This window comes from Oncorhynchus mykiss, chromosome 3 (genome assembly GCF_057628025.1).
Source record: "Oncorhynchus mykiss isolate SJ-2025 chromosome 3, ASM5762802v1, whole genome shotgun sequence".
NCBI lineage: Eukaryota > Metazoa > Chordata > Actinopteri > Salmoniformes > Salmonidae > Oncorhynchus > Oncorhynchus mykiss.
In genome coordinates, this window is record NC_143024.1 from 72,071,264 (window position 1) to 72,088,411 (window position 17,148).

Below are 17,148 nucleotides of genomic sequence, written 5' to 3' on the forward strand. Positions count from 1 at the left end.
CTGTGTATATATGTAATTCTGTGTGATTAGTTAGGTATTTAGTAAATAAATAATTAAGCCAATTTGTGTATTGCTGATTCAACTTATTAGCTAAGGTTCGTGCAGATAACCAAGTACTTACGACAATGAGACCGATCGAGGTGACGATTAATAATTGACTGCTATTGATATATAAGATCTTCAGATCTTTAAGAGAGTGGATTCGGGAGATAACCGCTCTATATAAATGAATGCTTCCGTGGTGCCCAAGGTTATTAACTTCTTGATCCTACTTGAGACGCAGACGTCTCAAGTAGGCACCTGGAAATGCAAATGCGCTACGCTAAATACTAAATGTACTCGTTAAAACTCAAACGTTCATTAAAATACACATGCAGGGTATTGAATTAAAGCTACACTCGTTGTGAATCTAGCCAACAAGTCAGATTTTTAAAATGCTTTTCGGCGAAAGCATGAGAAGCTATTATCTGATAGCATGCAACACCCCAAAATGCCTGAAGGCGACGTAAACAAAAGAATTAGCGTAGCCGGCGCTACACAAAAACGCAGAAATAAAATATAAAACATTCATTACCTTTGATGATATTCTTTGTTGGCACGCCTATATGTCCCATAAACATCACAAATTGGTATTTTTCCCGATTAAATCCATCCATGAATGCCCAAAATATCAATTTGTATAGCCTGTCTGCATCAGGAAAAAAGCTCTCTTCCAACACGCAACGTCATGTTTAAAAATTATATAAGTTGCCTATATTCTTTGACAAAACACTTCAACCTACTTTTATAACCCAACTTTAGGTATTTGTAAACGTTAATAAGCGATCAAATTGATCACTGGGCGATCTGTATTCAATAGCAGCTACTCAAGAAAACAGTGTCCATTTTTCAATCTTCCAAAATCGATTGAGGTAGGCTGGATGGAATGACGGATCTATTGGTAATGTCTCAAAGGATTTTTGTCAATGAAAATGACGTTTTTGGCGACATCGTGTGGAAGCTGTAGGAATTGGTTTCCTTTAAACAATACATGAAAGGGGCGCATGGATACTTTTTTCAGCTTTCAGTGACCAGTTTCTCTTGCGCTTTTCGATGAAACACACGCTCTGTTATAGTCACAGCCGTGATTTAACCAGTTTTAGAAACTTCAGAGTGTTTTCTATCCACACATACTAATCATATGCATATACTATATTCCTGGCATGAGTAGCAGGACGCTGAAATGTTGTGCGATTTTTAACAGAATGTTCGAAAAAGGAGGGGGTAGGATGAAGAGGTTAATGGTTGAATTGTTGCATGGTTTAATTAAATCACAATCAATTAAATGCTAGGTAACTGATTTGCTAAAATAGCATGTCATATAATTGAATCAGTCAAAGACACGACAATAGGATATATGTTGTACCCACGGTTTCTATTAAAACCTACCCAAACCAGAAACTGTGGATAGATGGCAGCATTCCTGCAAAACTGAAAGCGCGAACCCCTGCATATAACTATGGCAAGGTGGCTGGAAATATGGCCGAATACAAACAGTGTAGTAATCAAACAGGCAAACGTCAGTACAGAGAAATAGTGGAGTCGCAATTTCAAGGCTCAGACAGGAGCAGGGTCTACAGACAATCACGGACCACAAAGGGAAAACCAGCCATGTCACGGACACCAACGTACTGCTTTCGGACAAGCTAAACACCTTCTTCGCCCACTTTGAGGATAGCACAGTGCCACCGACGCGGCCCACTACCAAGGACTGTGAGATCTCCTTCTCCATGGCCGACTTGAGTGAGACATTTAAGTGTCTTAACCCTCGCAAGGCTGCCGGCCCAGACGGCATCCCTAGCCGCGTCCTCAGAGCATGTGTAGACCAGTAAATATTAAGTCTCATCCTATCCCAGTCTGCTGTGCCTACTTGCTTGAAGATGTCCATCATTGTTCCTGTACCCAAGAAAGCAAAGGTAACTGAATTAAATGACTATACTTCTGTCATCATGAAGTGCTTTGAGAGGCTAGTTAAGGATCATATTACTTCTACCTTACCTGACACCCTAGACACACTTCAATTTGCTTACTGCCCCAATAGATACACAAACGATGCAATCGTCATCGCACTGCACACTGCCCTATCCCATCTGGACAAGAGGAATACCTACATAAGAATGCTGTTCATTAACTATAGCTCAGCATTCAATACCATAATACCCTCCAAGCTCATTACTAAGCTTGGGGGCCCTGGGTCTGAACCCCGCCCTGTGCAACTGGGTCATTCAACCTCAGTAGGCTGAAGAAATTTGGCTTGGCCCCTAAAACCGTCACAAACTTTTACAGATGCACAATTGAGAGCATCACCACCTGGTCCGGCAACTGCACCACCCACAACCGCAGGGCTCTCCAGAGGGTGGTTCCCAGCGCAGTACCGGGGGCAAAATACCTGCCCTCAAGGAAACCAACAGCACCCGATGTCACAGGAAGTTCAAAAAGATCAAGGACATCAACCACCCGAGCCACACCTCATGTAGTAGCCTAGCCAATAGGCCGATATGTTTTGATAAGGTTTGTATCACAACTAAAAGTGTCCTAATAACTTCTTAAAATTAAGCACATTAATCCACTTTACAAGTGGTTTAGCTCCTAACTGGCATACATAAACAGGGTGTGAGTTTCAAGTTTAGGAAGATCATTTTCTAAATAAAAAAGGCACCTTTAAAGTAAAAGCATTACATGCGTATTCGCATTTGCAGTTACTTTTCATAATGGAGTTTTCCTGCTAATGGAACATTTGCTCTTATTTGCTCATGCCATGTAAGCATTGCTGCGCTTATAATGTGAAGAAATAGCCTAAGCTAAATGTTCTGATCTGTTGTGTCAGCCACATTGCATAAAAAGTGTTTTGATGCTAGTGGTTGTATTAATTTGGGATCTATTGCATCCCACTACTATCCCAGACTATGTTTGGAATATTTATTTATCACACAGAATAGGTTGACTTTTGTACTATGGTGGGAAAATAGATTGACATAGGCTTGTGCTTTCGCACAGTGCTTTCGCTGTTCGTTAGGCCTACTCATCTTGTTGGCTGACGAAAAGCAAATGTGGACAGTTCTCACAATATGCACCTCGAAATTAGATAAGGACGTGCGCAGTTGAGTCCCCAATGTGTCTGTCTTCACTTGTAGCCTGTGAGAAAGACCCCATCACGTGATGGAGAGCCATGTGAGTGGGAGGTGCTTAGGAGCAAGCAGCACTCCGGGCCAAGGGCACAACGGCCACTGGCTGCAAAATAAAACATTTTAGGGTGCAATTTGAGGCAATATCAAGTGCTTCTCAAATGGTGAATAAGAGACTAATGAAGTGTGTACAGCCTGCGCAAAAAAGAAAGCAGAGCTCATGCCTTTCAAGCAACTTTTTCCAAATCATCGCATCATGCAGCCTTGCAATGTATTAAAAATGTTAACATATTGCCCAACATTTGTAGAACAACTAAAGATACATAAATAACTCTAATCATATAGGAGTACCTGTTTTCTTTGTTAACCGCTCAACACAGTGCTCACTCCCTCAAATCATTTAGAGAAAATATCCTTTCTATTTTATTCAGCTTTGTTCAATTGTATTCTTCATACTATGAAATAATATAAAATAATGCCATGGAATTCTAAGCAAATGTTGTCTGCTAAATGAACTAGTGTAGCCCACAGCCATTTGGCATAGCGGGGCGGCAGGGTAGCCTAGTGGTTAGAGCGTTGGACTAGTAACCGGAAGGTTGCGAGTTCAAACCCCCGAGCTGACAAGGTACTGTCGTTCTGCCCCTGAACAGGCAGTTAACCCACTGTTCCCAGGCCGTCATTGAAAATAAGAATTTGTTCTTAACTGACTTGCCTGGTTAAATAAAGGAAAAATAAAAAATAAAAAAAATAAAATAAAATAGCCACATCAGGACAACTCATAGTATGCTATTCTGTTCTTCTGAAATAAACTACATTTTCCTCATATCATGCTTCTTTAGACCTGTCTAAAGTAAAGTAAAATAAATAATGGATTTATTGTGAAGGTGTGGGCTATATTACATGGATTTGTTAGACATAGATGTTCCAAAGGTCTGCATCAGTGGCTTGTGGACTGTGTGTGGAAGCCAGGGGATGCTAAATATGTTTATGTTAATTAACAGTTAACAACCGTAAGACCAACCGTTATTAGCCCTACTCTGAGGGCCCAGAATAGTTGATACAACGTTTGAAGTTTGTTGCAGACAGACCATGTGTAGCCAAATGTTATTTATAGGATATTTATTTTTATCAGGATATTTTCTACCTGCAGACTGCAATGTTTTTATTATGTAGGCTACATAGTTACCAATGGCAATACAAGTTACTTTTTAGGTTTGTATCATTTTCATTTAGATTTTGATCTGATTTTGATTAACCACATGACAATGATTGAGATATAGAGAAGTTATTATAAATTATATGAAACTGTTTCATGAAAATGTGTATATGAAAACCATAACTGGCAGGCAATCTATTGGTCGAAAGAACAGACCACTTTCAGTCAACCAAGATTTTTTTTAGTTGGGACAGCCCTACTGTAGTCTAAGTTGTATCATCTACGGACAGAAGAGATGAGGTCAGTGATCAATGGTGAACTTTCTCCTCTAGTCTCCCTTTCTCACCTTAACAAGCAGCCTGATGATGTTGTGCTTGATGCCACAGTCAACAGCCACCACTTTGATGGGGTTACCTTTCCCAAACACTCTGGTCTCCTGGAAACATACAAGAACAATGAAAGGATATCATCATCATCAACAGGGGGGAATATGTTTTGCAGCAGAATCATATCCATAATAACAGCATACACTTGATCGTAAAGCAGTCAGAACGTACCTTTGTTGAGACTTCTGCTAAAATGTTCTGCTGGTTGGGGTCTGATATCTCTATTGGATGGCCCTCAAACTCTATCTTCCCCAACACTGTACCCTGGTCACAAAATAAAGAGAGACACATTTTCTGTCAAAAACAGCTTTTTCTTCAATAGTCACATTTCTTTAAACACAATAAGAGTAAAGCAGTAACAAGACTAGCTTCCTGTCCAGGGAGTGTACTTGTACATCAAGCTGCCTCAAGCTACATAGGAGATAGGCTCCTGCCCTATAGGCCATTCTGGCTTTGACAAGGCTTACAGTAAAAACACTTACCTTGTCTCTGATGATCTTGGTCAGCATCCTAGTATCCACTCCAAACAATGCAGGGACCTTTCAAACAATATGAGAAAATACTAATTGCCATTTGACAACATTAAAATTGCAGTAAGACTTGTGCTGTTAGAAAATGAGTCGAAGTGCCATGTTTTCAAAAGGTTCTTTAAACCACTGTAAATCAGAACTGGTGCATTAGCCAAAAGTAAAACATCAAATTCATTAGTAGTGGGTCTGCACTCAAAAAAGTGATTTTATTTCTCAATTAACAAAAAGAAAATCTCCCTTTTGAGGGCGGACCCACCACTAATGAGAACTGTAACGCTTATGTTATGTTGACTATGTTAGAAGGCGATGAAGCCAATGAAATCCCCCAAACTCTCCCCTAACCCAGACAACGCTGGGCCAATTGTGGTGCTCCCGGCTGTAGTGGCGCTTCATCACTGCAATGCAATGCAGTGCCTTAGACCACTGCGCCACTCAGGAGGCCCCAGAATAATACATTCATTAATTAATTTTTGTTTCATTTTGTACCCCTTTATCTCCCCAATTTTGTGATATCCAATTGATAGTTACAATCTTGTCCCATTGCTGCAACTCCCGTACGGACTCGAGAGAGGCGAAAATTGAAAGCCATGCGACCTCTGAAACACAAACTCGCCAAGCCGCACTGCTTCTTGACACACTGCTCGCTTAACCCGGAATCCAGCCGTGCCAATGTGTTGGAGGAAACACTGTACAGCTGGGGACTGTAATGCTGTCTCTACTACCTTCTCCTCCTGTAGCCACTGTCCCAGGGACTTGACAGAGTTCCAGTGACTGTACTCATGACTGTAATCCTGCACCAAGAGTCCAGATACCTACAGAGATCACAACACAAACCCAACATGAGTCACAACACAAACCAAACACTTGAGTTATCAACCTAATAAAGCTATTATTTCTCTGTAGAGAGACCTTGTAATATGCACTTTAAATACCCTAAAATATTTACTTGACTAACAGCGAAGCAAAGGAGCAGTCAACTTTAAAATATAGCATAACATAACACTGCTCTTTTACCACATCTTTCCCAAACATTACTATTTGGGAAACTATACTATTCTGGCCCTCCTATTTCATTTCAACTCTCCATTTCGCAGCTTTTCTCTCATTGAATTAAACTCTGACATTGTCCTTTTTGCCTCAGTGGATCAACGTTAACTTTTTCTGCCCAAATTCCCAAAAGCATTTGGCGTGCATTTTCGCCAAGCCTCGCTGCTTCTTAACACACGGCTTGCTTAACCCGGAAGCGAGCCAAACCAATGTATCGGCTTGCAGGCGGTCGGCCCGACAAGGAGTCACTAGAGCGAGATGAGCCAATGAAATCCCCCAAACTCTCCCCTAACCCAGACAACGCTGGGCCAATTATGGTGCTCCCGGCTGTAGTGGCGCTTCATCACTGCAATGCAATGCAGTGCCTTAGACCACTGCGCCACTCAGGAGGCCCCAGAATAATACATTCATTAATTAATTTTTGTTTCATTTTGTACCCCTTTATCTCCCTAATTTTGTGATATCCAATTGATAGTTACAATCTTGTTCCATCGCTGCAACTCCCGTACGGACTAGAGAGAGGCGAAAATTGAAAGTCATGCGTCCTCTGAAACACAAACTCGCCAAGCCGCACTGCTTCTTGACACACTGCTCGCTTAACCCGGAATCCAGCCGTGCCAATGTGTTGGAGGAAACACTGTACAGCTGGGGACCGAAGTCAGCATGCATGTGCCCGGCCCGCCACAAGGAGTCGCTAGAGCGCGATGGGACAAGGACATCCCAGCCGGCCAAACCGTCCCCAAACCCGGATAACGTTTGGCCAATGGTGCGCTGCCTCATGGGTCACGGCCGGCTGTGACACAGACCGCTGCGCCACTCGGGAGGCCCACAATTATACATTTATGATATTTTTTTTATCTTTATTGAACCTGCCTGCCACCCACCTGCCCTTCATACACACAATATTTCATGACCCTAAACCCATCCACCCGCGGATATACCCACTGGGACTGTGGGTTATGAGTCAACCCACACATCACTAACACAGACATGCTCACACACACACAAACGATTACATAACAGACCCACCTGTATACGGTCTGACTCAATGTTCCTCCTATGGGGTAGGTCAGGGTCAGGATTTGACCTCTGTAGCTGGGGTCAGTCAAAGCCTCTGGGTACCTTCAGAAATGTGGAGTTATTATAGATATACATAGGTAACCTATTTGTGCTGGTTGTTGTCATGTTTGGTATGAGAGTGAAAATAGGAGTTGGAAAAACTGCTTACCTGTCCCCTGGTTAGGACAAAATTGTCTCCCCACAATGTAAACATACTGTGATCCATGCACTTTAGCAATGATGATGACTGACTGTTAATGGTGATTTAGACAAGACTGATCTCTTACCCCACCAGGCCAGTGTTGAAGACCAGCTCCCCAGCAGCAGATCGTTCATCCCCAAAGGAGAAGCCCTTCATCCGGGTACCATCCTCCAGGACCAGGTGGGCTATCTGGGCCTGGGAGAGGAGGTGAAGGAGGAGGAGCAGGAGAGAGACAAGGATGAAGAAAAATAAGAAACCGTTGGTATATTACTCTTCACGTTAGCCTACACAGTACAAAACACATCCAAGAGTTGGACTGGTAACTGGGCTACTGAGTAAATACAAGAACGTGGTGGAAAAACAACTATGATACATTCACAGACCTATTTTATGGCAGTGGCACCTTTTTATATTACAATGACCCTTTGTTAATAATTCAATAGAACCAGGTCAGGCTATAGTAAAAAAAAGTAGCCAGCCTTGCAGAAGCCTTGGTTTGTGCTAGCTGGAACAGCTCATAGGAACAGGAGCCTATGTACAAGTACACCCTTGGACAGGACAGTAGTTTATCGCAGGGCCTTACCTCCCGTCTATCTCTTTAATGCTGAGTCTCAAGCAGAGACGCATCAGATCAAACTCCCAACCTTAGGGTGGGCATTTTAATCACAAGGCCACTGAGCCAGGCTACACAGTGCATTCAGAAAGTATTCAGACCCCTTGACTCTTTCCAAATTGTGTTATGTTACTGGTACCTAACAGTACTAGAGATGCACCGATATTACATTTTTGGCCGATACCGATATCCGATATTTTCCTTGGCATAAAAACAAAACATATCTGATATAAACAATTTTGTGGCCTTTAAGCATTCTAATAGTTAAACACACACACACGGACGCAGCAGTCTAAGGCACCACATCTCAGTGCAAGAGGCGTCACTACAGTCCCTGGTTCGAATCCAGGCTGTATCACATCCAGCCATGATTGGGAGTCCCATAGAGCGGCGCACAATTGGCCAAGCGTCCTCCGGGTTTGGCCAGAGTAGGCCGTCATTGTAAATAAGAATTTATTCTTAATTGACTTGCCTAGTTAAATAAAAAAGGTAACACACACGCCACACTGACCAAAAAGTTATTTTGTTTGCATTTACTTATGTCCCCATTACCAGTAAAACATAATCAAAACCTATTTCTTTCACTTACTTGCTGTGCTGTTTCGTTGTTCATTTGTTCAGTCATTTCATTCTCAACCAGGATTTCATCATACATGTCAAGCAGTGAAGTTTCAGCTCTGTCTGTCCTTGGTGTGCACTGTCACTGTGTCCATTTCCATCTTGTCCAGCTGTGTCTAACATTTCACGTAAACCCGGTTTCTTATCTGCATCGAAGTAGTGGTCCTTGTACCTAGCATCGAGCATGGTGGCGACACAGTAAAGAGAGACTGCCTGTGAAAGAAGTAGCGGCCCTTGTACCTAGCATCGAGCATGGTGGCGACACAGTAAAGAGAGACTGCCTGTGAAAGAAGTAGTGGTCCTTGTACCTAGCATCGAGCATGGTGGCGACACAGTAAAGAGAGACTGCCTGTGAAAGAAGTAGTGGTCCTTGTACCTAGCATCGAGCATGGTGGCGACACAGTAAAGAGAGACTGCCTGTGAAAGAAGTAGTGGTCCTTGTACCTAGCATCGAGCATGGTGGCGACACAGTAAAGAGAGACTGCCTGTGAAAGAAGTAGTGGTCCTTGTACCTAGCATCGAGCATGGTGGCGACACAGTAAAGAGAGACTGCCTGTGAAAGAAGTAGTGGTCCTTGTACCTAGCATCGAGCATGGTGGCGACACAGTAAAGAGAGACTGCCTGTGAAAGAAGTAGCGGCCCTTGTACCTAGCATCGAGCATGGTGGCGACACAGTAAAGAGGCTCAAATGACACCGAATCGCTTGTTCACAGCCTCGAGTACTTTTGTACGTTTTAACCCCACGGTCAGTGTCGGCAGTTTTGTTGAGCATGCATTTTAATTACATGACAGAGGGTATCACGTCTTCTGCAGATGTACTTGATTAGGTTATTTCTCGAGTCAGTTGTTCGAATGGGGCTAGGGATGTGTTCATGTTTCCAAGTTTCAAACATGTTCTCAAATGTCATTGAAATTGCAGCAGTGGTGTGAGAACCAGTACATTCTTGAGCATGCAATACGGCTTTTCTCAGTACGAAATCCTCGACCCACATGGGGCTGACATCGCTGGTCCAAATGTCAGTCGTGAAGCTAATAGCAGTGACGCCCATAGCAAGTAGCTCATGGATGTGTTTCAACATTACTGTGTAACTCCGGTAGGGCAACATCTGAAAAATAGTGACTACTTGGTAGTGTGTACCGGTGCTCGACCATATGGCAAAAGCCAACATCATCCACGACAGAGAACGGTTGATTGTAAAGGGCAATGAATTCCATTATCTTGGCATTAATGGATTTCACCTATGAGTTGTCTCACTGAAATTCTTACTCTTTCAAATGACTGCTCAACTTGAACTTGTTTGTTGGAAGTGTGCACTTACTATTTTTATGTAGGTATGCACATCAGCTATGTCATCGGTTTTGCACACCGGCGTTAAACTAGACATCGGCCGATGCCGATGTTGGCATTTTTAGCAATTATCGGCCGCGTGACCGCGGCATTCAAAACAAGGCTGCAATGAAAACTAATGGGACTGTAGCGACTGTGTTGGCATCAAAATCTGGGGTGTAAACCACGTTTCCATTCATGCGTTGATCGACATGGTAACGGACCAATAGTATTCGAGGAAATATGAAAAAAACTGACCCCTCTGACGCTCATTGTGTGCCGAACAGCGTCTTTCCACCAGGGGTGGTGCTTCTCTCCCAGATTAAAAACATGCTTAACCATAAAACCGTGCACAAACCTTCATTATTCATGACTTATATTAGTATTAATATTATTATGGCTAATATTCCATTATCGCCTTGTTCAGGGGTGGCAGATAGCCTAGTGGTTGGAGCGATGGACTAGTAACCAAAAGGTTGCAAGATCAAATCCCCGAGCTGACAAGGTAAAAATCTGTCGTTCTGCCCCTGAACAAGGCAGTTAAATATTAATATTAATAATTTGTCATGAGTTGTGTGCTAATAGCAATGTGGTCATCAATTACACAAACACTGAATCAATAAATAATGAATTGCATAAGACTGATGTGCAGAATCTTAAAAAGAATACCACTGCGCCATCCTCTGATCTGCATTTAAACAAGCAAACCTGTCACCTGCTGACAAAGATATTTTATTTTTTGCTCTCACGTTTGCTGTGTTAACTTTTTGAAATATCTTTGCTGTGCCAACCTATTCACGACAGCTGTGTGTTCAATAATTGTGAAATCTCACGCATGTCCCAAAATCTTAAAGGGTGCTATCTATTAAACTTGTTTGCAAATGTTATGCTCAAACCCAAATTGAGACGCCACATTCCTGCGTGCCTCTCTTTCTGCTCTTGATTGTGCACAGGTGAAGAAAATGAACTGAACTTCCAAAAGGCATGTTTACCCAACTCCAATAGTTGTGGAACTATATGGAATGTTTTTGGACAATTGGCTACCCTGTAAACAGGTACTGACAGGAGGCATGAGCCACCTCCCTCAGGCTGCTCCCTGCCCTCATCTCCCTGTAAGGAACCTGTAGCTGTTCAAGGGTGTAGCAGTGCGGTTTCTTGGGCTCGTTGGGCCTTTCCCTTCCCAGACATCTCCTGTCATAATACAATTACATTTGTTTTTTTTGTTGTTTTGTTCATGCAATACAATGTATTAAGATGGTGCCAAGGAAATGGACTCACAAATATGGATATCATTTCCATGTAATCCAACATAACGTTATTGCATATTTCATGGAAAGAGCAGGGGTTCATGTACACTCAGTGTGTATGATGGAGTGAGAGGACAGAGGTGAAATTATGTTAGAACTGTTGTTAGTTGTTATATTGATTTGTTATTTTAATATTGTTCCCTTACAGTAATTTACTAACGTTAAGTCGTTTATAAAAGTATTTACAGTTGAAGTCGGAAGTTTACATACACTTAGGTTGGAGTCCTTAAAACTCATTTTTCAACCACTCCACCCATTTCTTGTTAACAAACTATAGTTTTGGCAAGTTGGTTAGGACATCTGTTTTGTGCATGACACAAGTAATTTTTTTGAACAATTGTTTACAGACAGATTATTTCACTTATAACTCACATTTTCACAATTCCAGTGGGTCAGAAGTTTACATACACTAAGTTGACTGTGCCTTTAAACAGCTTGGAAAATTCCTGAAAATGATGTCATGGCTTTAGAAGCTTCTGATAGGCTAATTGACATAATTTGAGTCAATTGGAGGTGTACCTGTGGATGTATTTCAAGGCCTACCTTCAAACTCAGTGCCTCTTTGCTTGACATCATGGGAAAATCTAAAGAAATCAGCCAAGACCTCCATAAGTCTGGTCCATCCTTGGGAGCAATTTTTTAATGCATGAAGGTACCACATTCATCTGTACAAACAATAGTACGCAGGTATAAACACAATGGGACCACGCAGCCATCATACCGCTCAGGAAGGAGACGCGTTCTGTCTCCTAGAGATTAACGTACTTCGAAAAGTGCAAATCAATCCCAGAACAACAGCAAAGGACCTTGTGAAGATGCTGGAGGAAACAGGTACAAAATAATCTATATCCACAGTAAAACAAGTCCTATATCGACATAACCTGAAAGGCCACTCAGCAAGGAAGAAGCCACTGCTCCAAAACCACCATAAAAAAGCCAGACTACAGTTTGCAACTGCACATGGGGACAAAGATTGTACTTTTTGGAGAAATGTCCTCTGGTCTGATGAAACAAAAATAGAACTGTTTGGCCATAATGACCATCGTTATGTTTGGAGGAAAAAGGGGGAGGCTTGCAAGCCGAAGAACACCATCCCAACCATAAAGCACAGGGGTGGCAGCATCATGTTGTGGGGGTACTTTGCTGCAGGAGGGACTGGTGCACTTCACAAAATAGATGGCAACATGGAGGAAAAGTATGTTTATATATTGAAGCAACATCTCAAGACATCAGTCAGGAAGTTAAACTTTGGTCCCAAAAGGGACTTCCAAATGGACAATAACCCCAAGCATACTTCCAAAGGTGTGGCAAAATGGCTTAGAGACAGAGTCACGGTATTGGAATGGCCATCTCAAAGCCCTGACATCAATCCCATAGAAAATGTGTGGGCAGAACTGAAAAAGTGTGTGCGAGCAAGGCGGCCTACAAACCTGACTCAGTTACACCAGCTCTGTCAGGAGGAATGGCCCAAAATTCACCCAACTTATTGTGGGAAGCTTGTGGAAGGCTACCCGAAATGTTTGACCCAAGTTAAACAATTTAAAGGCAATGCTACCAAATACTAATTGGGTGTATGTAAACTTCTGACCCACTGGGAATGTGATGAAATAAATAAAAGCTGAAATAAATCACTCTACTACTATTCTGACATTTCACATTCTTAAAATAAAGTGGTGATCCTAACTGACCTAAGACAGGGAATTTTTACTCTGATTAAATGTCAGGAATTATGAAAAACCAACAACGCAGTTATAGAAAGAGTTAAGAAAACATTTACTAGATAGCCTAAAGTTTTTTTTTATTAATAAAAACGAACATTAACGAGGCTTAATACAGGTGGTACCGGTACACATGTCAATGTGCGGGAGTAGCAGCAGTGTAAAATCAATGTAAATAGTCCAGAATAGAGATCGACTGATTATGATTTTTCAACGCCGATAACGATTATTGAAGGACCAAAAAAAAGCCGATACCGATTAAAATCGTCCGATGTTTATATATACACACAACAATACTGAATGAACAATGCACACATTTATTTTAACTTAATATAATACATAAATAAAATCAATATTAAATAATGAAACATGTTAAATTTGGTTTAAAATAATGCAAAAACGCAGTGTTGGAGAAGAAAGTACAAGTCCAATATGTGCCATGTAAAAAAACTAACATTTAAGTTCCTTGCTCAGAACATGAGAACATATGCTAATATAAGCTAGTTAACCTAGTAATATCAACCATGTGTAGTTAACTAATGATTATGTTAAGATTGATTGTTTTTTATGAGATAAGTTTAATGTTAGCTAGCAACTTACCTTGGCTCCTTGCAGCCACAGGTCCTTTTGATACTGCACTCGCGTAACAGGTGGTCAGCCTGCCACACAGTCTCCTGGTGGATTGCAGGCTGGTTGTATTGGTGCTAGTTATGTACCAAACTAAAGCTAGCTAGCTACCACAGCAGTTGCGGTTGAACAAATAATGCTTTATTACCAATGCGGTATTGTAAACACATCGCTCATGGCCGGTGTTGGCAGACTTTTTTGTACAGCTATGACAGTGCTACTGATAGTAGTGGTGACGCTTGGCTTGCACGTGCAAATTCAGAACAAACAACATTCTATAATAAAACTGTTTTATTTGACGTGTCAAATTAAAAGCGTATTTAACGTTTTATTTGACGTGTATCTTTTTTGACACGCAAAGACCCAAACAGCGTTCCATAGTATGTCGTGAAGGTAATAGCAGTGATGTCATTACTGTGTAACTCCGGTAGGGCAACATCTGAAAAATAGCGCACTTGGTAGTGTGTACCGGTGCTAGACCAGTTACGAATGCCAACATCGTGCAATGAATTCCATTATCTTGGCGTTAATGAATTTCGCCTTTTGAGTTGTCTGGCTGAAATGTTCTTACTCTTTCAAATGACTGCTCGACTTGTTAACTGCTCATCCACACAGCAGACATTGTGGGCTAGGTTAGGAACGCTGTGTTGCACGTGTAGTGAAACTTTTTACGTGGCGTCAAATAGGTGTGCACGTCAGCTTTGACATCAGTTTTGCGCATCGGCGCTAAACTAGACATCGGCCCGATACCAATGTTGGCATTTTTAGCTAATATCGGCCGATTCTGATATGTTCACTGATATATTGTGCATCCCTTATTCAGAACCTTTACTCAGTACTTTGTTGAAGCACCTTTGGCAACGATTACAGCCTCGAGTCTTCTTGGGTATGACGCTACAAGCTTGGCACACCTGTATTTGGAGAGTTTCTCCCATACTTCTCTGCAGATCCTCTCAAGCTCTGTCACATTGGATGGGGAGTGTAGCTGTACAGCTATTTTCAGGTCTCACCAGAGATGTTCGATAGGGTTTAAGTCCGGGCTATGGCTAGGTCACTCAAGAACATTCAGAGGCTTGTCCCCAAAGCCACTCCTGCGTTGTCTTGACTGTGTGCTTAGGGTCATTGTCCTGTTGGAAGGTGAACCTTGCCCCAGTCTGAGGTTCTGAGCGCTCTGGAGCAGGTTTTCATCAAGGATCTCTCTGTACTTTGCTCCGTTCCTCTTTCCCTTGATCCTGACTAGTCTCCCATTCCCTGCTGCTGAAAAACATCCCCACAGCAGGTGCCAGGTTTCCTCCAGATGTGATGCTTGGCATTCAGGCCAAAGGGTGGCATTCAGGCCAAATCTTGGTTTCATCAGACCAGAGAATCTTGTTTCTCATGGTCAGAGTCATTTAGGTGCCTTTTGGCAAACACCAAGCGGCCTGTCGTGCCTTTTGCTGAGGAGTGGCTTCCATAAAGGTCTGATTGGTGGAGTGCTGCAGAGATGGTTGTCCTTCTGGAAGGTTCTCCCATCTCCACAGAGGAACTCTGTAGCTCTGTCAGAGTGACCATCGGGTTCTTGGTCACCTCCCCGATTGCTCGGTTTGGCCGGGGGCGGCCAGCTCTAGGAAGAGTCTTGGTGGTTTCAAACATTTTCCCATTTAAGAATGACGGAGGCCACTGTGTTCTTGGGTACCTTCAATGCTGCAGACATGTTTTGGTACCCTTCCCCAGAGCTGTGCCTCGATACAATCCTGTCTTGGAGCTCTATGGTCAATTTCTTCGACCTCGTGGTTTTTGCTCTGACATGCACTGTCAACCGTGAGACCTTACATAGACAGGTGTGTGCCTTTCCATATCATGGCCAATCAATTGAATTTACCACAGGTGGACTCCAATCAAGTTGTAGAAACATTTCAAGGATGATCAATGGAAACAGGATGGACCTGTGCTCAATTTCAAGTCTCAGAGCAAAGGATTTTTTTTTTATCTAACATTTCTAAAAACAATTTTTTTCTTTGTCTTTATGGGATAGCTTGTGTGTAGATTGATGAGGGGAAAAAATAATGTAATCAATTTTAGAATAAGGCTGTAACGTAACAAAATGTATAAAAGGTTAAGCGGTCTGAATACTTTCCAAATGCACTGTAGGTAATCCTTACTGTTTGTATGAGGTGTTTTTACGATGCAAGGAACATTTCTGTTTAGATAGACAGTAACATGCTATCTTAAATCGGTATGAGAGAAGGCTTAGCCTAATTCACAGATAACAAAGGAAACTAGAGGTAGCTATCTACCACCAGCCCCTGACCCACTCAATGAGGGGCCATATTCTCCTGGTCAGTAGTGAATGCTGAGGTAGACTATTCTCTTGTTCTATTTTTCATGGCCTAGCCTAGGATTATCCAGTGTGTGTGTGTGTGTGTGTGTGTGTGTGTGTGTGTGTGTGTGTGTGTGTGACCGTGTGGTGTTAAAGCCCAATACCGTATCCTACACATATTTATAAAAATCACAAAATGGCATTTAATGTTATGCCACTATAACTAATAAAGTTGATTGAAATATATTGCATTGAGTAATCATGCAATGTTGAGAAATATATTTGCTTAGCCAGATTTGCCAAACTGCACCCCAAACTAGTAAATCAACATGACGCAACACCACACGGGGCTTGGCCACCATATGCATCCATTCATTTTATTGGCTCCACTGCAACTCAAGAACACGACTGTTTCCATGACATGTGTTTCTTCTCCAAATACCTGTTGTCAACTGCATTTAGCTGACTGAAGCAAGTTCGAGCATGCTTTATTAGTGGGATAGCTAGCTAGCTAACGTTACCTCGACAATAAATTGTTTTCGCTATTATTGACAATGAATGACAACTTACGTTAGATTATTCCTAGCTAGCTATAATTCATGGTCAATGACAAAACTTTCGCAAACTATTGCAAGCTGGTAAAAGTAAGTTGTTTACTGCTCAATTAACATGTTTTAGAATTAAAGAAAAGCAATATAGCTAGTTAGCTAGCTGGCGAATGTATTACCTTAACACTGAAGAGCCTAGCAGACCTCAAACAAGCAGGGTTGCTGCTTCTTCTGGCTGCGAGCCATCCTTGCCTCAGTGATTTGACGACGTTGCAGGCTGTCAATATTTTTGTCATATTCCGTCTTTAATTCACTTATTCTGATGTTGTTCTACAAGGGAACAATGAATCCGTGCAGAATGTGTTGTTGTCAAAGTTGTTCTATTGAGAAAGAGCGGTCCACTGAAATGAATGAATTTGGGCTCATGCAGCCCGCGTGTCTCATCCAAAGGATTCCAGACAGATAACTCCGAATGCAAACAGCCGATCAACGTGGGTTGGCTGCAATTGGCTGCCACGTTGTTTTCTTCTGCGCGTTTCTTTCCGCT

The 17,148-nt window shown here is 42.1% G+C and overlaps 1 protein-coding gene across 1 annotated transcript in view; it reads right to left on the reverse strand.

Annotated features, from left to right (window-relative positions):
- The window catches only part of cps1 (carbamoyl-phosphate synthase 1, mitochondrial), an 85,158-nt gene extending 68,230 nt beyond the window's left edge, over positions 1-16,928 (reverse strand). The window contains 8 exon segments of the mRNA NM_001124709.1: positions 4,667-4,756; positions 4,878-4,970; positions 5,189-5,245; positions 5,959-6,048; positions 7,313-7,340; positions 7,343-7,405; positions 7,630-7,739; positions 16,781-16,928. Of these exon segments, the coding sequence (NP_001118181.1) occupies positions 4,667-4,756; positions 4,878-4,970; positions 5,189-5,245; positions 5,959-6,048; positions 7,313-7,340; positions 7,343-7,405; positions 7,630-7,739; positions 16,781-16,897 (648 nt within the window). The 5' untranslated portion in view covers positions 16,898-16,928.
- Positions 16,929-17,148: the final 220 nt, after the last annotated feature.